The sequence below is a fragment of the Ambystoma mexicanum genome, chromosome 4p (genome assembly GCF_040938575.1).
Source record: "Ambystoma mexicanum isolate Mex_15411 chromosome 4p, UKY_AmexF1_1, whole genome shotgun sequence".
Taxonomy (NCBI): Eukaryota; Metazoa; Chordata; class Amphibia; order Caudata; family Ambystomatidae; genus Ambystoma; species Ambystoma mexicanum.
The window spans coordinates 1,252,937,897-1,252,963,933 of record NC_090927.1 but is presented as its reverse complement, the minus strand read 5'-3'; the positions used below and the strand labels follow the sequence as shown (position 1 = coordinate 1,252,963,933).

The 26,037-nt window shown below is 47.5% G+C and overlaps 1 protein-coding gene across 1 annotated transcript in view; it reads left to right on the top strand.

Annotated features, from left to right (window-relative positions):
- Positions 1 to 26,037, top strand: part of PSEN2 (presenilin 2) — a 609,714-nt gene that overhangs the window by 387,274 nt on the left and 196,403 nt on the right. The window contains exon 8 of the mRNA XM_069606926.1: positions 21,279 to 21,356. Within this exon, the coding sequence (XP_069463027.1) occupies positions 21,279 to 21,356 (78 nt within the window). The remainder of the gene's footprint in view (positions 1 to 21,278; positions 21,357 to 26,037) is intronic.

Genomic DNA, 26,037 nt, shown 5'->3' with positions numbered 1-26,037 from the left:
CACCACCGTTTTTTAGCCCGTCTGCGCCATTGCAAAAGGGGACCAGCCATGTGCAAATCAGTCAGCAGCTGCCGCCACCGAAGGTAGCAGCCCAGCCCGAACTGCTAGGCCAGGTCCCCTCTGCACAGAAAACCAAACAACCCCAGACATGTTTCGGCCTTTTTGGACCTCCTCAGTGAGGTGCAGCCTGGTTCCCTGTGGCGCAGCGAGCAAGGGACCCACGTCTGGGCATACCCTCTCTCACAAGGAGAAACAAACTGACCACAAAAGTGATGGGTGGAAGGTTTCGAATGAATCTAAACCACTGGCAATTGCTCTGGGCAACCTTCCACACCACCGTTTTTTAGCCCGTCTGCGCCATTGCAAAAGGGGACCAGCCATGTGCAAATCAGTCAGCAGCTGCCGACACGTGTCTGGGGTTGCTGTTGGTACTCTTGTTCAGAGGAGAATTGCCTATCATTTCGGTGCTGGACTGCCCCAGGGCAGGACAAAGACTGATATGTTTGGGATATTTCTTCTCTGTGAAAGATAGTGAGCTAAAGACTCTGGGTAAGGCTCTTGTAACCAGGACTCATGTCTGGCAGAGAGTCTCCCAGGACCCCCCCTTGTAAATTGCCATAGAACTGGTGCCTGTAGCGGAGAGGAACAAGGGATGGTATTCCCCTTATTTTTTGATTTCCAAGAAAGATGGGGGATTGAGACCCATCATGGACTTGCGCGGTTTGAACAAACTCCTCAGGAAGGACAAGTTCAAGATGGTTACTCTCTCTTAAGTCCTCCAGGCCCTTCAACTTCAGGACTGGTTGGTGTCTCTCGACCTCAAGGACGCTTATTTTCATGTGCCAATCCATCCAAAGCCCAAGAAGTACCTGAGGTTCGCGGTTGGCGAGGGTCTTCGCCAAGCTCATGGTAGTGGTGGCAGCGCACCTCAGGAAAGGGGGGATTCACGTCTACCCCTAGCTGGACGATTGGTTGATCAGGGTGCGCTCTACCGAGCAAGTCCTGGATCATCTGTCAGTCACCTACCACTCCCTCCACAAGCTGGGCTTCTCCCTCAACTTAAAGAAGTCCCATTTGACACCAACTCAGAGGCTCCAGTACATCGGAGCAGTGCTCGACACGTCCCTGGGGCAGTGTTTTCCTCCCCAGGTGAGGGCTCATCACATTCAGCAGATGGTGCACAAGTTTCAACTTGCCCAGACTCTCCCAGCGTTCGAGTTCTTGAGACTGCTTGGCCTCCCTGCATTCTTCTGGTGCCAGAGGCTAGATTGCAAATGAGATCTTTGCAATGGGCACTCAAGCTCCAGTGGTATCAGTCCTCCGGCAGGATTTCGGACCCTGTTCAGGTGCCGTCTTCGGTCGCCCAGGACCTTCTGTGGTGGGCCGACGAAGGCAATCTAATGAGGGTGGCTCCATTTTGGCTGCCCTGGCCGGAGGTGACGATCGTGACGGACGCATCCCTCACGGGATGGGGAGCTCATGCCAACGAGTTGACAGTCAGCGGTCGTTGGTCTCCGTCGGAGTCCAGACTCCATATCAATCTGTTGGAGCTGAGGGCCGACTGTGTGAGGAAAGAATGTCCTGATCCTGACAGACAACACGGTGGCCATGCACTACCTCAACAAAAAGGGGGGCAGAGGGCAGGGTTACTTCCTCTGTGCAGGGAGGTGATGCAGCTCTGGTTCTGGGCAATCCAGCAGGAAGTTTCGATCTCTGCAGTTCATCTGGCAGGAGACGAAAACGAGACGGCGGACGCTCTGAGCAGGCAGAGTGCGATCTCTCATGAGTGGGAGTTGGCTCAGGAGATTCTCCTGAAGATCTTCGCCCTTTGGGGGACCCCTCAGGTGGATCTCTTCACCTCCAGTGTCGACCGGAAGTGCGAGAGGTTCTGCTCGCGGGAATTTCCTCCAAACGCAGCCTTAGGAGGCGCGTTCGTGGTGGAGTGGTCATTCCCACTGCTGTATGCGTTTCCTCCAGTCCCCGTCATCCCGCAAGTACTGCAGAGGTTACAGAGGTTCGGTTCCCGGATGATCCTACATTTCTCTGGCGTGGGCCTGGAGGACGTGTTTCCCGGACCTTCTCGACTTGTCTTTCTGCCCTCCACGTCGTCTTCCCTACCGAGACGGTCTGCTCTCACGGCAGGAGGGTCAGGTTCTCCATCCAGAGGTCAGGTCCCTCAACCATCACGCTTGGTTTCTGAAAGGTTGAGGTATAAGGTTTGGGACCTCCCTGAAGATGTGATAGGTGTTGCTTTCGGCCAGAAGGCCCGCAACAAAGTCCCTGTACCGTTGCCGTTGGATAAAGTTCTGCGACTGGTGCAGGGTTAAGAATGTGGATCCTTTTGCATGTGAAATTCCCATGCTTCTGTCTTTTTTTGCTTTCTTTGGCCCACAGGGGCCTTCAAGTGGGTACCATTAAAGGTTACCTGGCGGCGCTGTCCATATTTAAGTGCTCGTCTGAAGAGTGTTCCTATTTTAAAATTCCTTTAATTTCTCAGTTTCTGAAAGGGCTCACTAATGTGTTCCCTCCGTCACCTTTCCAGGTGCCCGGTTGGGATTTGAACCTTGTTCTCAAGTTTCTGATGGGTGCTCCGTTTGAGCCTTTGCATTCATGCCCTTTGAGAATGTTAACTCTTAAAACTGTATTTTTAGTTGCAGTCACTTCAGCTCGCAGAGTGAGTGAGTTACAGGCACTTTGAGTTAAGCCACCTTTCACTGTGTTTCATAAGGACAGGGTTGTCCTTAGAGTTCGTCCTTCTTTTCTTCCGAAGGTGGTGTCGGAATTTCATTTAGGCCAGAAGGTTGTTCTTCCGGCATTTTATCCTCCTCCACATCCTGGTAAGTAAGAGGAGAGGCTTCATAGGGTTGATCCTAGGAGAGCGTTACGCTTTTATATTTCACACATGTCCCGGGTCAGAGTAGACGATCAGCTCTTCATTGGTTACACTGGAAAGCGTTTGGGACAAGCTGTGACGAAACAGACTTTGTCTCGCTGGATTATTTTGGCTATCTGAGTGAACCGCTTGGCGGGTAAGGACCCATCGGTCGGCTTACGGGCTCATTCTACCAGGGGTATGGCTGCCTCTACTGCCCTGCAGAGGGGTGTTCCTATTCGTAATATCTGTGATGCAGCCACCTGGGCTTCGGTACATACTTTTGTACGTCACTATTCCCTCGATTCCATCCGGGGGCAGGATCTGGCCTTTGGCAAGGCGGTCCTTTACTCCGCAATTTGATTGGGCATGCTAAATTTCTGTTTTCTAAATTCTTTTCCCACCTCCTTGCATTGGTACTGCTTTGGGAGTCTGTCATAGATATGGAATACGTCGGAGGACCGAATCCCCTCGAAGAACAAGTTACTCTCTTACCTGGTAACGTTCTTTCGATGGGATGGTCCGAAGGCGTATTCCATATCGCTCCCTCCCTACCTTCCCCGCTACAGAATTTCTTATGCGATTGCAGCTTACGTTTCCGCAAGGCTTTGTGTGTCAGACTGGCAGAAGACTGGTGGCACACGTTCTGGTAAAAAAAACTACAACTGAGGCTACGGGTGTCGTGCGTCCTACTTATGACATCCAGTGACGTCGGAGGTCCTCGAGGGCGGCAAATCAACGTCATTGACGCAAGACGCAGACGCCGAAAAATTTTCCGAAGCAGCACAGCTTTGGTGATTACTGTCGTAGATATGGAATACGTCGTCGGACCATCCCATCGAATGAACGTTACCAGGTAAGAGAGTAACTTGTTCTTCTGATGCTTGTATCTGCTTAGATTCACATGCGCCCACCTTTCCTCCCCTGGAGTAGAAGATGCATGGATGTTTTCTGGACATATATATCAGATCTGCTTTACTACACCTGTACTCACACTACACTTCATGCAACCTCATGTCAGAAACAAACAATCTGAGGGACCTCGACCCGTGAAGCACCATGGGTATAGTAGACGTCACACTAGGGATAGTATAACTGGCACGCCCTGTCGACGTCCCTTTTTCGAGTTTCTAAAACAACAACTGTAATACTCTGCAGCTTCCACTAGATGTCGGCCTATGCATAGCAGGTGAATGTACGCAGATGCAAGCATCAGAAATACGATTACGGTAAGTAATGTATCCCATGCATATTTTAAGTGTAGTGTTCACATTCAGGAGTGTGTCCACATATGTGTAGTCCGTATGTATGTATATTCCGTCTTCTTATGTTGTATCCCGGATACGTGTGTTCAGGAGATGTATACAAGATGCACAGAAGCCTGAAAACAGTAAGGTTTGCTTAATGTCCTTTAATATTAAGGTCAATCAAATGAGATGAAAAAGAAGCCAAGAACGAAGTCTGTGGAAATGGCAGTCTCCACGTGTGGACCCCTAACAGCCTTTACTTGTGTTTCACATATGTCACTTGTTATCAGTGGTTGAAGTGTACATAAAGAAGTAGTGGAACTATGTTCCCTACTGGCCTGCACCGCTGCCCACAAACCCCATTGCCACGCACCCTCCCACGCACAATACAAACCCCAAAAACATGCTCCTGCTGTTTAGGGGAACGCTCAGTGCAGTGCACTGAAAGTGAACGTTTTAACTTCTTCCTACACTTTTGTTTTAAAACGGAACCGTTCCGTAACGGTTTCTTTTTAAAATAAAAGTATAGGGGGGGCGTGGCCAGCCGAGGACCCATGCGGATGGCTCTTCGGCAAGCTCTGTGATCTGATCCACCCGCGGCCCCCTAACCCCTTTGAAATGATCCCCAAAACCACACCGAAGCGGCATGATTATTCATGAATACCTCGAGCACTGGCGAGACGAGGATTCGGACGACTCCGTGCACTACGGAGGAAGTATTTGGTGAATCTCGGAGCAGGTTGTTGGTACATCCAAGCACAAAGGTTCAGGGTATGGATCAGCAACAAGGTCTATGCAACTGATTCCCGGGTGCAGGCTTCCATGTGAAGCGGTATGTGGTATGCTCTTGATGGAGGAAGTCAGACCTTGACGGCAGGATCGAATGAGGATGATATAACTCCGAGCAGCAAGCTAATCTCATTGATGACCTAAGGCCCTCCCCCCCCCAGGCACGCACCAACAGTGGGGGGCAGCGGGAAGCGTTGTTTGTCATTCTCTTAACTGGATGGACAGGCACAATCACCTGGAATAGAAGAGGATTTAGCAGTCTGCCTAATCAAACCAAGTGTAGCCGTCACCCATCTGTTGCTTGGCTAAAGTGCTAATAATTAACTGTCACTGCACAATTTTATAGCAACTCTTGCCCTTCCATCATGTGGTCCCACAAATGATCTGGGGCCCTATATGTGAGTTGCAAATAGCCCGATGTGACAAACAAGTCATTCAATCCTGCTAGAGCAACGTGAGGCAGGTCATAAGCCAGCACAAAGGATGGTGGCCACAAGCGAGAATACTTGCCTCTCCTAAAGCGCAAATGGTTCGAGAGGTCGAAAGCTGAGCTGCCAATTTCATGGGGAATCTCTCGAATTAGATAACAAATACAGTACGAAAAGCACGAACGAAGAGAATTGCGTCCGGCTCCTATACAAAAAAGTTCTAGAGGCTGAGGGAATAAGAGCATAAACCTGAAGGGCAATAGCGAGAAACAACCCTGACCCCAGCACATTTGATCTACGCAAAAGCAACCAACCAATCGGGGTTCCACAACCTGTCCATAATGTCCAAACAATCTCTGAAAGCTAAGAATCAAGGCTACGGAGACATTAAAACAATGCTGCAAGCAACAGATCCTCAGAAATGTAATCAGGTGCAGGCCCAAGTACATGCCCCTCCTCCAGAGGGAGTAGAAGGAACTGAGGACCCACCTATTCGGAAATCAGACCTGATGGAAATGCTGTTAGAGCTTAAAAAGGACATCAAAGATAGCGCAAATAGTCTGGCTAAATCCATTGCAGATCTCAATAAAGGAGTTGTAGCAATTGAAAAAAGGATTGACGAAGTTGAGACGGTGGTATCGGAGCAAAGTCATGAACATGATGTACTGGCGAACAGAGTCCTTGAATTGGAACAACAACTGGAAAAGATGCAGAATAAACAGGAGGGTGCCGAGAATAGGTCCAGGCGACACAACATCCGGATACGTGGTATCCCGAAATCGGCAACAGATTCTGACCTGCAACAATATGTGGTGGATCTTTTCCGACACAGCTTGAATGTAGACTATTCCAAAGAAATTGTGTTGGATCGGACGCATAGGGTTTACTCTACGTACCAAATCAACAAGAACTTGCTCCCGGACGTCCTGACCCGGATTCACATGTTCCAGCTTAAGGAGGACATTATGCAAGCCGCCCGTAGGAAAGAGCCCATCAGGTTTCACTCCGCCTCAATTCAACTATTCCAGGACCTAGCTCAAGCTACACTTGCCAGAAGGAAAAAACTTAGAGTGGTCACCGATTGGCTAAGAACAAGGGAAGTGAGGTATCGGTGGGGACACCCAACAACTCTGCACTTTGAATGGAAGGGCTGAAAATTCTCTGTTTCTAAAGAAGAAGACTTGGCTGTTCTTATGCAGGAAGAAGAAGAAGGCTCTCCCATCGACAATGTGGGCTCCCCATCCCAGAACCGGGATGCAGCACAGAGCCTGGGAAAAGGGCAAGGGAGGCAAGGGCACCCTCGTCCACGTGGGCGTATTAAGGAGTCTAAGCCCTCAGACCCCACATGAGCAACTGTCGGAGAGACAGGAGATTAAAGTGGGCTTCTTCAAATTTAGTGGTGGGAATGTCAATCCTACACAGAGTCTTATATTTGTAGTGTGATTGGGGACTATAATGGCGTGCAGGGAAAAGTATAATGAGCATCAAGCTGGGGGGGTGTGGGGGGAGGGGGGATTTTGGAACCCAAATTTCCCGGGTAAGTATAAAACCCGGTGATCTATCTTAAACATTTTAAGTGGGAAATGGTTTTGAGAAGTTCTGAATTGAATGTTGGGATGGGGGGGGGGGGTGTTTATCTTGTTGTTTATTCATGGGTGATGAAATACGGAATGTATATGGAACTGGTATCAAAGCTGGGGGCGGGAACGCAAAGAACCAGACTATAAATTGAACCACAATAATGTCGGAGTTGACATTCATCTCATTAAATGTTCAGGGGCTCAACTCTCTGGTCAAACGGAAATCTATGTTAACCGGGTTGAGAGACATGCACGCTTCCGTGGTATGGTTGCAGGAAACGCATCTTCTACCGGGAGACGAACAAAGGTTGAGACACAGAGCTTTCCCCATACAATACCTGGCCTCCAGTGGGTCCAAAAAACGGGGTGTAGGCATCCTATTAGCAAAAGGTATCAAGTTTGAGAAAAGATTTCTTAAAAAGCACCCGGAAGGCCGCTACCTAATGCTGGGGGGAGTACTGATGGGTCAAATGGTTACCTTGATCTCCATATATGCTCCCAACACGAAACAAGACCACTTTTTGTTGAGTCTAATGCCTAAAATTGCACAGTGGGGAATTGGGAAAATTCTAATTGGAGGTGACTTTAATGGGGTAATGGACGCAAAATTGGATAAAACTCTCCCCGCTACTCCCAATGATCACATATTTAGACAGGCCCTAGCCAGGTTTCTGAGGGATCTACACCTCTTCGAGACCTGGAGATTTTTCAAACCACAAGACAGGGAGTATACTCACTATTCAGCAGTGCACAAGGGCTACTCCTGAATTGACATGATTCTTGTCTCTGAAACAGTGATCCCGCAGGTCACAGGCTTGGAAATAGGAGTGCGGTGCCTGACAGACCACGCCCCGGTACTACTTAAATTAGAGCCTAATAACATGCAACAACAATCTTACAAACCCTGGTGATTAAATGAAGTCTGATGCAGTATAGAGCAAACCCTACCGAATTATTTCCGAGAAAATGCTACGCAGGGAATGGACTGTCTGACCATATGGGATGCCAGCAAAGCGGTAGTAAGGGGGGAATTCATTGCCCAAACGTCAAATTATATTAAGAGTCGGGAAAGGGTGAGAAGTAATATGGAAGCCAACATACATAAGGCGGAAGTGGAATATAAGGACAAAGGCTCACAGAAGGCATGGCGGGAATTAAAGAAGACCAGAGCAACTCTAGAAACACATTTGGCGGATGATGCGGCACGTTTGTTGCTGCAGACTAAGCAATTTTACTATATTCATGGAGATAAAGCCAATCGACTCCTCGCTGCCAAGTTGCGACACCAGAAACTCCGGAACCGTATAACTCAACTCCGGGATAGGAACGGGGAGGTAGTGAGGGGGGAGAAAGAAGTTGAGAGGGTAATGCTTGAGTTCTACGCCAATAACTCAAAACGAGATAACTTGGAGGAAGAAGCACAAGCAGATTTCTTAATCAGGTGGAATTACCACAAATCAGTGAGGGAGTTAAACAGCAGTTGGAAGGCCCTATAACAGAAGAGGAAGTCGGGGAGGCGATAGGTATATTGAAGGGATATAAAACCCCGGTCCAGATGGATTAAGCAACGCATATTATAAAACCTTTAGAAATATCTTGATAGGCCCCCTAACGCACTTATTTGATTCCATTAGAGACAAGGGGTACACTTCCAGAGACGTGTGTACAGCAACCACAATACTACTACTGAAACCGGACAGAGACCCGGCGGATTGCGCAAGCTATCGCCCGATCTCGTTATTAAATGGGGACGCGAAGATCTACTCCTTAATTCTAGCCCGACGACTGGCAATGGTACTCCCGGGGATAATTCACACTGATCAGGCGGGTTTTGTGAAAAGGCGACATACATACGATAATATTCGGAGAGCCATCAATGCAATCGAATGGGGACGCAGGTCGGGCCAGGAATTCTCAGTAGCAGCTCTGGATGCTTCCAGAGCCTTTGACAGTTTAGACTGGGGTTTCATGAGACTAGTTCTTGGAAAGTTTGGTTGCGGACCAATGTTTACCCGCATGATAATGGCCAACTTTGCGAACCCGTCTACGAGATTGATACTCAATGGGAAACTGACCGAGAACATCCCCATTCAAAAAGGAACAAGACAGGGGAGCCCTCTGTCGCCCCTGATCTTTGCCATGGCTATGGAGCCATTTGCATGTAAGGTTCGGGGTCACCTTGAGATCCGGGGGTTGGAAGTGGGGGTTGCTGGACAACAAAAGGTAGCTCTATACGCAGACGATATCCTTATGTTCTTGAGAGACACTGGACATTCCTTACCAGCAGCCCTACATTTGTTGGAGGAGTTTGCAAAGGCCTCAGGATTTAATATTAACTATCCCAAGTCTAAAGTTCTTAACGTCACAGAAAAGTTAGACCGGATCCCAATATTGGAAAACCAATACCCCCTGAAATGGGAGCATAAAGCAGTTAAATACCTGGGGATACAGTTGACTCCCAGTTACAGTAAACTTTACGGCACCAACATCCCTGACCTCTTTAAAACATTAACCAATGATCTAAAATGTTGGCAACTGCAGGAACTATCCTGGATTGCGCGGATTACCGCGGTCAAAATGACTCTTCTTCCTAAATTCTTATACGTAATAGGCGCCCTCCCAGTCAGAATTCCGGGCCCAGCTGTTCAAGCTCTACAGAAAGAGGTAATGAAATTCATCTGGGGGGGAAAAACCGAGAATCCCCGAAAAAGTACTTTTCAGGCCACAGGCTCTGGGAGGATTAGGGGTACCAGACTTTCGTAGATACTTATGGGCGGCACAAGTGGCCCCAATGCTGCAATGAACAGCCGGGGAGGAGAGTAATCAATGGGTCACATTGGAAAAAATTGCGACTAAGATACAACTTAAAAACTGGGCTTTCTTTCCACACGAAAAAGGGGAAAAGGTGGACAGCTATTAGTCAACCAAAACCACTCTCTGGTATTGGGATAAGATATTGCGACATAAAAAGATCAAAGTGGGGAGTGGGCCACTCACACCAATCGCTTTTAATCCAGATTTCACCCCAGGCATGCAGGCCAACTTCTGGATACACTGGGGGGGCAGAGAACACAATATGGTATTACATGACCTTTATATAGATGGGCTTCCCCTGACGTTCGAAGACTATAAGATTAAGTTTAACATTCCAGAAGGAGAGCGCTTCCACTATGCCCAGCTCAGGCACTGGGTCTCAAACGCAAAGGTAAAAGAAAGGGCGACTAGAGATCCAACGGGAGTGGAAATTACAATGCAAGAAAGCCAGCCGGACAAAGGGATATCCAGATTATATCGCCTAATTGAAGGGACAGATCCCGAGGAAAACCTCACATACATGCAAAAGTGGGAGGCAGACCTGGGGAGATCAATCACTGGGGACACTTGGAGTCGCATTTGGCAGAGAGCCGCCAAAAGTTCTAGATGCACCTCAATTAAAGAAACAGCATATTATGTCTCCGCTGGTATATTACACCAGTACTTATATACTCAATTAATCCAGAATACCCTGTGACTTGCTGGAGAAACTGCGGCCTTCCAGGGGACCTTATTCACATGTGGTGGTCTTGTCCTTTAGTTGAAACCTACTGGAAAGAGATTTTAAGTCATATTAAAGAAATAACTGGAGTGCAGCTTCCATTCGACCCAGTGGTGATACTTCTGGGAGAGGTAGTGGAGGGATGTTATGCAAGCTCAGGACCCACGGCCACACTTATCACTCACATGTTGAATGCAGCCAGGATTACAGTTGCACACGCATGGAAAACCAAAGAGGGCCCTGTAGTAGCCATGTGGTGGCTAAGATTGTGGGGGGTGATGGCTATGGAGAAAGTGACGGCATTAGCCCTTGGCTCATACACGAAATATTCAAACACTTGGCTACCGCTGCATGAATTCATGAATGATGGGGAACAGATGTTCTTTAAACCTCGATTGCTCTGGGCAGTATCTATTATCTGAAAGCTATGAACATCATGTTGAAATGTGGTTCAACCAGTTGATTTCTTAAAGCAAGGACAGAATACTTTCGTCACCTATAAGTTGGGATATGTGTTGGGGACGGAGTGTGGGGGGGGGCGGGGTTTAGTGGTTACTGAACAGGGGTTGTTAAAAGATGAGTAATGATTTTGGTGCATCCCAAGTAAGGGTAAAATGAGTTGATACGAAATAATGTATATTTGTTATCACTTTTGGTTATGGATGTACCTATTCCTACATTGCTCTGAAAACCTAAATAAAATTGATTAAAAAAAAAAAAAAGAAAAGAATAGGAACAGTAAAACTTGAAGTAGAGGAGCACCGCTCCCGACCGCTCCTGCCCACTTCGACCACTGCTTGTTATTTACAGTGGGGTATCTGCATTTTTCATTTTACCAATGTATTGCGTGACTTTTTTATTTTTCCCAAATGTATTCCTCATCTTGCTCTATGTGAATGTATATTTTTCCTTTCCCTGCCTATGAATCTACACAGACTCGCCCCGACTACAGTTTCTGTGCTTGTTTATTTTATCAGTCCTGTATTACATTTCTGTTTGACAAACCCTAACTGCATTTCCTGTTCTTGGTTTATTTCTGCCAAGTGCTTGCATGTTCTCCTGTGTTTGCGTTTTGTTCTGTATTTGGTTATTGCATTGATGCTACACTGTACCTTGTTCCAACATTGCCTGCTCAATGTGTTTTGTACTTTTGATCTCTGTAGTTGCTGGTCTCTTGGCACACTGGACATTGCCCACCTTTCACCCTGTGTTCTTACCCTGTATAGCAGACGTGTCTGTACTGTGTGTATGTGTGCCCATGCCTTGCTATGTGTACTGTGAGAAACCTGAAGGTCTCTCACCCGCTAGTCCCCGGGGATCTGTCATCCAGTTGGCCAGGACACGGCCATCGCTATTGTTGTAGCCAGTTTCTGGGGGTGGACCAGTGCGGGAGGATCACCTGGATGAGTGGTCTTCGGGGAGTGGAAGTGGGGCACCGAAGGGTGAGACGCGGTATCCCCTTTCTTGTGACACCTTTTCCCCATCCTACCAGGTGGGATACATGGAAGCTCAATGCCCTCCCCACCCTTTCCCGACACAAACACTGTCTCACGGACAGTTCAGCGGGAGTGACAATGGACTAACACCAGAGCAGTAAACTTGCCATGTCCCAACACATTACTAATCATTACACACACCTGACCCCCATCATACCTCCCCACACGGATAAAAGGCAGAGTTAAATTTCAGTTTAACATACTTAATAGCCATATAGGCTTTGCATATACAACATTAAAAACATAGATACACAACATTAATCCATTTAAATTACATTTCAGTACCTTGGTAATTAGTTATAACCCATGTTACATGATGTGGTAGTTGATTAAAAGCGATGTTACATAATATTCCTCAACCTCAATACATCTTGATAGCTTTAGTAGTTACACAATGATTAGTGTCGATTTAGGTCAATAGTACAATGTCAATGATTGGATGAAAACAATTAAAAAGCTACTGAAATAAACATATTCCGTTACCAGCTATTTACAATCTTTAAAATCTCAACAATACGTAGATAAAATAGTACCATAAAATAAATCAAGTTACAATCATTGACATTCATAAAAATGTGCCATATTTTGTAAGGATTATTTGTATCTATTTTATTGTCAAATGATTTTAGATACTTATTTTGCAATTCCAGGAGGCATTCACATTGCATCATCAGATGTTCAAGGGATTCCACTGTTTCCTTGCTGCATAAGCGGCACATGCGCATTGCTCTCGACAAACCTAGCTGCACACCTTTTGGTTTCCAATGCTTCACTATTGTTGAACTTCATCAACAAATAGTTGCAAACTATTTTAGGGCTAGGATAAGCATTGATGTATTGTGGTTTCAGGGCACGGTCTTGCAAATATAGGAAAAAAGGACAACTATGACATTTAGTTGCTAGTTCGATCACACTACATTTATACCCGGCGCTGACAAATTCTTTCGTAACCAACCTTTAAAGTTGCAAGCCCCAGAGAACATTGTATTTTGAACATACCGGTCCCACCATGTCCAATAGACAATTAGTATTTTAACCAAGTCCCTATTTCTTTACATCTCTCTAACTGAGCAAAAGCCACAATGAAAGGTACTACAATAGTGTCATTTGCTAAATTGCTGAGATTATGGTAACACATTGCCAGTCTTCTGATGAATTCGTATTCAATGCATTTCACATTGAACTCCAGGTATAAATATTCTATAGGAGTGCATTTTGGCAGCCTCAAAGGTTTACGCAATATTTTGGCTTCAAACTACTCAATCTCTTTAATATATTTGTGTCCCCAGACCTCAATGGCATACATAAGTATTACACGAATTTTAGATGTGTACAACAACAAAACAATGCTAATCGAGTAACCATTATTTCTACCAATAAAAGTGCTGATTGCACTGCTGAAATACTACATTTCCTCTGTATCCTATGCCACTGGAATCCAAGTGATTTGCCTGCGGCTGAAACTACCGCGTTCAAAACATTCACATGTGAAAGGTGCAAACTACCAAACGTTTGCACCTTTCTCATGCCAACACACACATACATACTCACACCCACACACACACAACACACCCATAACACCCCCACCCCCTCAGCACACCCCACCCCCAACATAAACAAACCCCACTTACATTGTTCTTCATGCTGGGTTCCTGCAGCGCCAGTTCCCTTTCACTTCCGTGATCGGGAACCGGCACCGCAGGGTCCTTTTCTTTTCTTATTATTTTTTAACTGAAGGCTGCGGGGGTGTCCCCCGCAACCTCCCAAATGTATTTTTTTTTATTATTTTTTTTTTACTATGCTATCAACAAAGGTTTGAACTTTTGGTGTTCGAACCTTTGGTGGTAGCATTTTTAGAACTTTTATTTCGGTAAATATCTTCCTTTACCATGCCACTGACTATCCCATCTCAGTTTGTCATCTATTATCACTCCCAGATAGTTATATTGCTGCACCTGTTCCAATTTCTCACTTTTCATTAACCAGATTTTATTACAAGATTTAGATTTCTTTCTAGAGAAGGTCATGATTTTACTTTTGCCGATATTGATGGTAAGACCGTTCTCTCTGGAACAGTCGGCAAGGGCAGATAACATTTGCTGTAAGCCTGCAGGGGTGTAATCCAACAACACCAAGTCATCGGCGTAGTCTAGCCAACCTATAAAAAACATTTCCAACTTCGATGGGATATGTCACGGATAATGAAAATGCTTGATTCATATCAGCTAGATATAAATTTAAAAGGGTTGCTGCGACCATGCACCCCTGTTTTACACCGCAGCAGGTTGGAATCAAGCCTGACAATTTACCCTTTGCGTCAAGTCTAATACGAACTGGGGTGTCAGAATATAGTAACATTAACATTTTTAGAAGCCCTAATGGAATATTCCATGCACTCAGCTTTTTCCATAATCGGTTTCTCAGGACAGAGTCGAACGCTGCTGTGAAATCAATGAAGGCATAGCAGACGCTTGACTCTCTCCTTTTCCATGCATGTTCTATCCGAGATATCAACAGAACTAAATTATGAACAGTACTTGCCTTTTTTCTAAAGCTAATTTGATTTGGCGGCAGGATGGATTTAAGAAGTATCCATTCATTAAGCTCTATTAGCAGAACTCTAGCGAATATCGTTGATGGCACATCTAGCATCGCTAACATTCTGAAGTACTGGGTTTATCTCATGCTCCTTTTTTATATATAGTGAGGATATGACTTACTTTCCATGACTCTGGAATACGGCCCGTCAAACTGTCACGTTAAACAAAATGTGCAAGGCAGTAGCCCAAAGATCTGGAGCAGGTTTTTTATCAAGCTGTCAAATTGTCAGGGCGATTCCTGCCCTGCCCAGTTTATAAAAGATGCTGCTAGGGATCTTTCCCCGTTTATTGCTAAACTTGTCAACTCCTCATTCACGTCCGGCACGGTACCCACCAATCTAAAACAATCCTGGGTTCTACCACTGCTCAAAAAGCAAACGCTAGACCCTCTTATACCCACAAACTGCCGTCCTATCACGACAGTCCCCTTCCTGCTTAAAATTTTGGATAAGATTGCCTATAATCAAATCCAAAGTTTTCTGGAACAACACAAACTCTTAGGAGAGCGCCAATCAGGATTCCACCCCCGACACGGCACAGAGACTGCCCTCATTGACCTAACGGCACAAATAGATGAACTAAGAGATAAAGGAGAAATGGCTCTCCTTTTGCTGTTGCACCTATCGGCAGCATTTGACCTCGTGGACAATGGGGTACTTTGTAGCCATTTAGACTCTGCCGCACATTTCTCCAGAGAGGCCATAACTTGGATTTAATCTTTTCTTAGCGACAGGACCATGAGGGTGTTCTCCCCATCGGCAGCGGCGGACCCAATCCCCATGAGGGTGTTCTCCCCATCGGCAGCGGCGGACCCAATCCCCATCCGGTGCGGAGTTCCTCAGGGCTCATGCGTCTCCCCGACTCTTTACAACATATTTACCAAGCCCCTTTTTGATGATCTGGACCATCTCGGTATCACCTACACTAACAATGCAGATGATACCCAGATTCTCCTCCCACTTTCCGGGGATTACATTAAGGATTTGGCCATGGTAAATAGGGTGTATATCACCGTCCAGGCATGGATGGCAACCCACTGTCTATGCCTGAATGATGATAAAACAGAGTTGACCATCCTAGGGACGCATTCTAACCTTAAAAAACGTAGCCAGGACTATACCTCATTTGAAATTGATTGGAACATCATCAAGGTATCTAAAGATGTGAAGACACTTGGCTTCTATCTGGATGCCACCCTTTCTTTCGATAAACTTGGGAAGTCATTGGCTTCGGCCACCGCCTACACATGTAAGCTCATTAGAGCAGGCAAGCACTTTCTCTCTGACAACAACTGCCTTATCCTAGCGAGAGCACTAATCCTCTCGAGGCTAGACTATTGTAATGCCCTCTACATTGGAGCAAATAAATCCATCACCCACCGAATCCAAATACTACAAAACAACGCCTTACGAGCCGCCCTTGGTGTCTCTAAAAGATCACATATTTCAAAGATCAGGCGTCAAAACAACTGGCTGTCCACCCAAAATAAAATCCACTTAAAAGTAGCGTCCCTGGTTCACAAAGCCCTGAACAATGCCACACCAAGCTATCTCTGTAACAAACTCTCTAAAAGAAGCCACACGCGCCCTGCCAGAACTTCAAATGCCAGTAGCATCATCATTCCAAGATTCAGACTTACCAAGGCGGGGGGCAGCAGCTTCCAGGTTCAAGCTGCCCAATTATGGAACTCACTGCCAAACCCTCTACGGGAGGAGCAGTCCTTTCCGAAATTCAGAAGCAACTACATTAATCTGCTGAGATCTGCCAATGATTAACCCTGTGGCGTCCACTTATCCTCACTCAACCCTAACATAGACACATCATTATCCTGTTCCCCTTTAATCTTATGGGCCTTCTCACTTTGCCCATCTGTGCTAACGTCCATCTAGTGCCTGTATATATACTATCCTTATTGTACTTTGTATTCATTTTGCATGTACTTTGTGTGTTTATTGCTATCGCCACCTACATGCGATTTATTGTATTTTGTATTTTTACTGTGTATGTATCCCATGACCCTACCCTGTAAATCAAGCTTCGCATTTTCTGTACTGCTGCGCCCGGCTACCCTCGGGTCTGGTGCGCATTATAAATGAATAAATGAATATTAGATTATCGCGCGGCCCTAGAGTTGTTGAGGCGTGCAATAATATTAACACCAGTCTGTATTGTGTAGCCTTACAACACAAGCTATTAGGAGGAGAGAAACCATTACTTACATTTTCTTTACATCCCAATGTAGAACTTATGTGGGATGTCCACGCCCCTACAGTGATATATAATAATACCCAACTCCCTTTTCTTCGAGCCGCAAATCACTTGCCATATTCCTGAGGAATTTCGCAACTGGGCTAGCAATGCATTTTTGTTCCAGCGCTCCACCTCACAGCTAAACAGGTGATCACGCAGCCAGGTTCTTTAAGATTTTTTTGATATATTAAACCCTTTCAATGACCACCTTAGAGGAGAAACCACAAGGGCCACAAACAGTGACATCTGTAATTTCATTTTGCATCATTTTTTAGCCTTACTAATACATTTATCATTACCTTTGCTATGATACGCTTTGTACGTTTTTTCTGTGGTACATTTATGAACTCGCCGTTCCTGCACAGATGGACAAATTCTTTCTACTATATTACTGAACTGGGTATTTATTCTTATAGGACTACTATTATTATTAGTACATCCCTCTAATATATATTCAGGTAGCATTTTCATAGCTAAGCGATTTGCTTTCTCTAAATTAGTTTTGAAGATCTGGCCATTCATGTTCTGTTCCACAGTGACATTCACATCGACGGGGAAGAGTCAGTAGGGCACACAGGGGAAAGTGGTCACTCTCCTCGTGACTGACAATTCCCATATCAAGAATGTACTCCAGTCCACTATTATTAGCAATGACCTAATCCATTGTGGACGCAGAGCGACCATCTACCCGAGTGCATGCCCGTGAAGCATCGCTCTTAGTATGTCCATTCAGGATATAAAGGTTGTATTTTGACAACACCATTCCCCATTCATCACCTGTTTATTAGTATCACACTTAGTGAGCGGAGATGGCCTATGCCTAAATTATTCAGCACACTCACTTCCGCTCATGGCAATTCGAGCATTTAGATCCCCCACGATCCATACAGGGTATTTGTGTCCATGTAGCTTAAGTATTTGGTCGACTACCTTGACATTTCCCTCAGTTGCTGCCATATTAGGAGGATCATGCACATTTAATAGTATTATAGACACTCGCTGACATGATAACATGGCAGCCAACGCATAGGGGTGGACATATCTAGCTTAGTCACAGACCATATGGATCCAACACTAATCATCAGCCCACCTTTGGGCCTTCTTTCATCCCATTTTCTGCAATGGATTGTACTGTAACACGACCATCGAATTGAATATTGTCCTTACACCAGGTCTCCTGAAAGGCTATAAATCAATAAGTGTTCAAGAATTGAGATAAGACCATCAGGTTCAAATATATGAGCATGTCCCCTAGTGTTCCATGAAAGGAGCAAGCTAACATCATCGATGTTCCAAACATGAAGTGAGCCTTGAAGGCGAGTGGAAGCCGCTGCCAAAATCCATTGTTATAGGACTCACAAGCCTCAGTCTGGGCAACGCCTCTTTTGGTAACCACTGTTGGTACTTTTGGGGGGGTGGGCGAGGACTGATAATGTACTCATGTTGGGAGGGATACTCTTATCGATATTTCCTACTTGGTTATTTATTTATTTATTTATTTAGCATTTATATAGCGCAGAATCCACTGACCCGAAGTCTTAAGGGTGCTGACAAACAAATGGCATATTCGACTGAGCAGAGTACAAGGGTGGGATATAATTCAGAATTTTATCCACAGTTGCTGCTGCGGGATTAGGACCAGGTAGACTTGCAGGTAAACAATTCTTGGATAATTCTAAAGGTCGTTGTTCGATAGTTGGTATCATTACAATATTACACATATAGCCCATTTGCAATAGGTCGACATCATACATCATTACAAACCTTATTGTTGTTTCAGAATAGAACCATATATTAGATATGTACATGTTGGACTCTTCGACCTGAAAGCCAAATCGGATGCCTTGACAGAGTGGTCTGGCACCACATGGGTGCTCATTCAAAGGTCTCTGTTAGGTATCCAACTGAATGACAACTGCCTTGTAAGAAAGGAACTTTGTATCGAAGTAGTCATGCGACGGGTCAAGCAATACCCTGTGCACATTCGAAAGTCTTCGATAAGTATAAAGTGAACTGCAATTGGTCCGAGCCTGGCTGAGGGAGACTAATTGAATGTGGAAAAGGGATCTGAGCCCAGCTGAAGGAGATCCAGGGGGAACAGTGAGTCATCCGAGAAGGAATATTTTTGGAACCTTAAAATAAAGGGACCTGAGCCCGGCTGAGGGGATCCAGGGAGAGACATCCCAAATCATATAATTATAAGAAGGAAACAACTTTCTATTTTTGTTTTGTACATCATGCCCTCCGAATCAAGAGGCTTTGATGGAAAAGAGACTTGAGCACAGCAGGCCCTGATGCTGGAATTGGACCTTTATACTCATACTTGTATTGAGAAAGCCAGTGTGTGTGTGCTTGGCTTGAGTAAACCGCGTTGCCCTGTGCGGAAAACATGGGTAAGAGAGACCAACACTTCTTTCTTTTTCATGAACATTCCCCCACACTATTTGTAAAGTAGCAGTAAGGATTGGCAATAGGTTATTTTAGTATAGGCCCTTTTCTTTTGACAAGACTCCACTAGGACTGCATTATTATTATTTGATGGCCGTTGCTTGCTCCCATCTGTAGATTTAGGTTTAGATGGGTGTTTTTCACCCCCACAACCCCTTTTGAAAGTTCAAAAAAACACACTTGAACTGTGGTCACTTGTGGTCACTTGTGTCCGTCTTACTTCGTTACCATGCCTACCTTACAGTACCTGTGCTGAGTTCCTCCTCTGCACTGTGTGTATAAGTATGGGGATGTGTGTGGGGGAGGGTGGATGGGGTGGAAATCCAACCCTGCTCCCGCCCAAACATTCCTGTCCCTCTAAGGCCCAGCCAACTCTGCCCACCTAAGAACTAAATTACTTCCCAACTCAGGCAAACCACTGCCAGTGTTTACAGCCAGTGTAATCATCTCTTCCTTAGAACCATCTCCCCTCCCCAGTAACAGCATCTGTTGTCCGTGCATGTGTTTGCCTGCAACCTGTGATTCCCCACCTCCTCCCTGTCATGAAGCCTCGATGAGCCCTGGGAGCAACCAGAAACCAACATTCCACCACCTGGTGTGTCCATCATGGGGGTGGTGGGTGGAGCGGCAGCTGTGGAGAGAGGACCTGTCCTTGCCTATGTTTGGCCACCTGTGATGTCCCTCCCCCTTTCTGTCCTCCTTGAGCCAGAAAGCAGTCCCCCCATTTGTGTCCATTATGGGGGAAGGCTCTGGAGTGGGGAGTGACAGGCTACATAGTAAGTCAGATTTCGTGGGTCCCCCCATTATTCTGTAGTCTCTTACTAGTTCTAGCTCCACCGCTGTCCCACAGATCCCCTGTAGTCAGTGTGATGTTTGTGGGGTAGGTGTTGGGTCTCCCATTCGGATACTGAATGGAGAGGATAGTTCATTTTCATGAGGGGAACTTGTTCTTTCCTCCTGTTCCGGGTTGGGTCTTGTCCATTGAACCAGATTGCATTGTGGTACTTGTAGTCCTTGGGGTTTGTTTCAGGACTGATGGGTGGGTTGACAAAACCTAGTTGGTTGGTGGCCCTGGCAAGGGGGTTGGTACCCCTCAGTTACTACACAAATCAGTCCGAAGTTATTTTGTATGTGCAGAATAATTTATTATTTCAAGTGCAGCATAACACCTGGGGCACAGTGTACCAGGTTGGTGAACCGTAACTGTAGAAAAAACAGCCGACGCGCGTTTCAACCGAAGTCTTTCTCAAGGCATTGAAGTTGGGGTGGGGGCTCCCATTGGAACAGAAGTAGAACAACCCTGAGTAGGGGGCTGAGTAGATGCTGGATAGCAGATTTCTGGCCGGTGGTCCGTGAGCCTCCGGGTGGTTTCCAGTGGTGGCTGTCCTGACACCAAGCTCCTCACCCCTTGTAAATTGTTTCAGCACTGTGCTACTTCTTGGATTCATGGTGTATTCTAGGGGTCTGAAGAGTCTGCAGCATTCTGGTAGCTGTAGTCCTTCGCATCGAGATAGCTGGTTCTGATCGCCATACCTCTAGGGAACCATCTGAAAGATTAGAGAGTCCTGGCCAGGACAGAGGTTGATCAGCATCTAGTCAGAGAAATAGGCACCAATGTTCATACATGGCTCCACATGTAGTGACAAACTGGGGCAAGGATCCCCCTCAAATCTCCGAAACCATTGCCTGTTGTTGTCCTGATAGGCCGCTTATCACAGCTTGAGTGGGGTCCTTGGACCCTCTTGGCAAATTCATACCCATGAACCTGGCATACTGATCACAAGCTACGTACTGTATATGTTGTTTGTGCTTTCTTGTTTCCGTTATAGCCTTCATTTCATGTCTGTTTTTTATAATGTTTGCACATTTAAAATGATAAACATGTTACATTTTATTGTAACATTGAGTCTAATATATGCAGATAAGTTAATTATAACCTTTGAATTATAAAACAAAATATTGATGTGATATATTTTGCAATGATCTAGAAATACCCTCAATGGTTGAGCTGACATTATTATCTGAACTTCTAGCGGCTATGATGTGGACAGTTGGCATGGCAAAACTAGACGAGCAAGAAAGAGGAACAAGTCAGCAGATCTGGAATACAGGTACAATATTGCATATATATGAACTAGCCACAAATGTTCTGGGTATACAGGAAACATTGATGAGTTCAGCCAAGGTCATCCGTGCAAAACCTCAGATTATATTCTGAGCAGAGTCTGTTAAATTGTTGGTTTTAGTTTTGTCAGGTTGTGTGTGTGAATTGCCATATAAGGCTGAGGAGGAATCCATTATTCAAGCTTCATGAGTCAACATCTTAAAATAGGGCAAATCATTTAACCGGTCATGGAGCCCTTTTACAGAAAGTACATCTCTGTGCACTGCATGTAATTCCTTTTCTGTTTTTTTATTCATGACTTACAAAATTACTTTCATGTGTGAGAGGGGGGGGCACTACATGTGTTAAACAGAAGGGCACAGCCTATGCCACCTGACTTAAATAATAAATACATGTGAATACCTACTTGCCTAGTCGCTGCATGTCTCCACCTATGTTAAGGAAGGACGCTAGGTCAGAAGCCTGAAAATGAGATTGACAGAATGTCATTCACTCCCCCTTCCAAATTATGAGGCATCATTCTTTGAATATTCATAATGAACACCACACACTACTTTATGCATTTCAGTTATGATCATTTATCGAGTAGGTTTCCTAATTCAGATTTATGCTTGAATCTATCAACTATGACATCACTGATGGCATTGCTAATAACATCAATGATTATTTAACTAATTGCATCAGACATAAGATCACTCTATGTACTTGCCCATATTTAGACCACCCCTACGTTTCTACATATGTGATATTAGCATTTTAGAATAGTTCATAACAATGAGTACATTGTTGAAAACAGTAAATAGCTACACATGGATGATATCACTATTTGTGAAGCTTTCCTTTGTACTACTTTGGTAAAAGATGATATATTAATTATAAATAGTACCCTGCTTATAATGTTCCTGTTTGTGCTAAATATATCTAAAACATGTTCACTACAATATAATCTGTATGTACATTTACAAAACAAGTAGTAGAAATAGAGGCAAATGTTAAACCCTCATTCTCCAGCATGGGGTCTGGCATGGATTCACATGCTCATGAATATTCCCCGTCGTCAGGCTGGGAATCCTCGGTAAAGAAAAAACCAGTATCAGTTTCGTTTCTGATCTGTCTTTCGTAGTAATAACCAATCACTGGTCTCTGCGTCATACTGACCACAGCCAATGACTGCCCTCTACCTAAGCACCGCCTCTGGCAGCCATCTTCAGATTTTTACCGCACGTTCATGTGTTGGGATCCTCGTGCTATTGCTCTCGAGCGTTAGTGCTATTTTTTCGCGTTTTTTCACAAAAACTCGATTTCTTTCGGTCAAAAGAGCCTCAAGCTCCACCGATCCTACATCCGATCAACGGGGACCCGTGTCGGATTCGTCTGCGCCCCTCAAGGGTGAAGATTTCGTCGAGCTACACTTCGGAGGACTCCAGAAGCTTCTCAGGCCCGGTCTCGGAGATGGCCCAGGAGAAGGGAAGCTCGACGCCCAGAAAGCTGTTCAGGGTCTGCCCTGGATGCCAGCTGCAGAACGTCTTTAAGGAGGACGAACACTCTTTCTGCCTTTACTGCCTTCATGAGGACAAGACGCACGTGGAGAAGGACTGTGCGTTTTGCGGCAACATGTCGGAACGGACCATGAAGGACCGCCATCAACGTCTCGCCAACTGGCTGGAGGGTAAGAGCCCGTCTGGCGAGAAGAAGAAGAAACCCGAGCGGTCTTCTAAGACCTTTGAGGGCGCCCCGGCGACGGGGGCCCAACATAAGGCTAAGCACCGCGAGTCCGCTGGCACCGGGAGCGCCGAACGGTCGGGCTCTACGGGCGCCAGGCAGGGCGCACCCTCCCCGGCACCATCAACCACGAGCCAACGCTCTGGGTCGGGTAAGAGGAAGGCCGAGCACCCGGCGAAACTCCTGGAGAGGCCCCGGTCGAGCTCTAAGGCAGAGGAGGAGCGTGGCAGTGCCCCCTCCCTCAAGGATAAGGCGGTGAACGCACCTAAGGTGGTGAAGGCCTTGATCCATCCGACCAAGCCCTCTATCGAAACGGTCGCGGCGGCCCTGGCTCAGCCTGTGGAGGCTGCGCCAGTGGTGGCGACCTCGGGGCCCAGAATCTCCCTGCCTCCTCGGAGGGAGTCTTCTTTTGTGCCCATCGATAGGACCCCCGTGAAACCCCCCGTGGGGAAGAAGAAGGGGGGGCAGGGCGTCGTCGTAGATTCGGCCTCAACCTCAGAAGAGGAGCTGATCGAGGTCTTAAGCCACGGCCTAGGCGTGGTAGAAGGCCAGCCCGTCGGAATGGACCCCGACGCAGGTGACGACGACGACGACGACATCGTCGAGGATACCGACGGGGCCCCTGCTCGCCCGTCGGATTCCCCTCTGCCAGCGCCGCAAGACAACTCGGCGGCCATTTTGTTGGCCATACAGTCCTTATGCTCCGAGATAAGGACGAGACTACCGTTACCGACGGAAGAACCTTTCCCGTCGGGGGATCCAGAACCGGGACCTTCTGGTGTTCCCCCTACCAAGAAAAGAAGGATCCATCCACCACCTCCTTTTCAACCGTCGCGCCCCGTCCAGCCCTCTCCCCCGTCCACCCGAGGGGATGATACGGGGATTGACACGGCAGCGACGGGTACGGACGACGAGGCATACGACGAGGATATTCCGTCGTCGCCTCCCGCCAGGGCTTCTCCGCCCGACGAGATCGGATCTTTCCACTCCATGATCTCCAGGGCTTCCGAGCTTTTCCAACTCTGCCCTGAGGAGAAGAAAAAGGAAGGCTTCCTTTATCAGCGGCGCGAGGCCAAGAGGAAGACGGTCCTCGCAGTGCCTCTGTTGGACGACATTTGGGATGAGGGCCTTTCCCTCCTCAAGAACCCTTCCACGACGCCAGCTAGAAGAGACCGGTACGAGAAGAAGTACCGGGTCCCGGACACGGCCCCCCTGTGCCTCCGGGCACAGCCTACCCCGGATTCCGTCGTCTCCGCGGCAGCCAGGAAGAAAGCGGGGGGGGGGTGCGGCCTCCACATGGACTTCCCCGCCGGACGGCGAGGGAAAGAAATTGGATGCTATGGGACGTAGAGTCATCTCGTCGGCAGCGACGACGATTAAAGCGGCCAACGCCTTGGCTATCGTGGCTCGCTACGACAGGGAGCTCTGGTACAAGATAGCTCCCCTGCTGGATTTTCTGCCGGACGACAAGAGGGCGGAGGCCCTGGAGATCCTGCAGGAAGGTGAGGTGGCCTCGGACCACGCCATCACCGTGGCGACGGACATCGCCGACACTGGGTTCCGCCAGCTGGGCAACGGCGTTTGCCTTCGACGTCGTGGATGGCTCAAAGCTACGGATTTCCGGCAGGACGTCCAGACCAGAGTCCTGGACATGCCCTTCGACGGGAACAACCTGTTTGGGAAGACAATGGACGATTCCCTTCAGGCCATCAAGGCGGATACTGAGACGGCCCGGGCCCTCGGAGTTCTGCAGCAACGTCGGACGCCCTTTCGGAGCAGCGGAGGCAAGGGCGCCTCCAGAGGTTCCGGCGGCGGTTTCGCTTCCTACCGTCAAGCGGCCCGCTCGTCGTCGCAAGAGGCCTACAGAGGACGAGGCAAGTCTAGCGGACCCCGCCGTCGTCGCCCAGGAGGTCAAGGCGGCAAGGCCGCGTCCAAGCAGGATTGAACCGGCTGTGGGGTCGGGCCCCCACCGGAGCACCCCGGTGGGAGGCCGGCTGGCGGGCTTCGTCAGCGTGTGGGAGTCCATCTCCACCGACCGTTGGGTTCTGGACGCCCTGGCCCGGGGCCACGCGCTCGAGTTTCAAAGAAGGTGCCCGCGTGTCCCCCCCGTGGCCAGGAAAGAACTTCACGTCCCTCAACTTCTCCTGGAGGTAAAGGCGATGCTCAGAAAGGGCGCCATCGAAATCGTCCCAAAGAGGCTTCGGGGCTCCGGAGTTTACTCGAGATACTTCCTCGTGAAGAAGAAGACGGGAGGATGGCGACCCATCCTAGACCTCCGACGTCTGAACAAGTTCATCAAGGCGCAGAAGTTCCGGATGGTCACCCTCCAGCACGTCCTGGGCCAGCTGGAGGAAGGGGATTTCCTATCGTCGTTGGATTTGGAGGATGCCTACTTCCACATTCCCATCCTAAAGGGGCACCGAAAATTCCTCAGGTTTGTGGTCCAAGGGCGTCATTACCAGTTCAGAGCCCTCCCCTTCGGACTACGGTCGGCACCCAGGGTATTCACCAAGTGCCTCGCACCGGTGGCGGCGCAGCTGCGCCGCGAGGGGATCCACGTCTACCCCTACCTGGACGACTGGCTCATCCGCGCCAAGACGAGGAAACTCGCCGTGGTTCACATGGCAAGGACCGTCCAACTCCTCACGGACCTGGGATTCTTCGTGAACTACGCCAAATCCCACCTGGTGCCCGCGCAAGTCGCACTGTTTCTCGGAGCGAGGCTCGACACAGTGTCCCTTCTGGCCTCCCCGTCGGAGGAAAGGACCAGGACCATCTTGGGCAAGGTGCAACGGATGTTGGTGGCCGACGCGGCCAAAGTGAGGTCCATCAAGTCCCTCCTCGGGATGATGTCTTCCTGCATCTACCTCATTCCCATGTGCAGGCTCCGGATGCGCCCGTTGCAAGAATTCCTGGATGCGCGCTGGATCCAGACGACGGGCAGC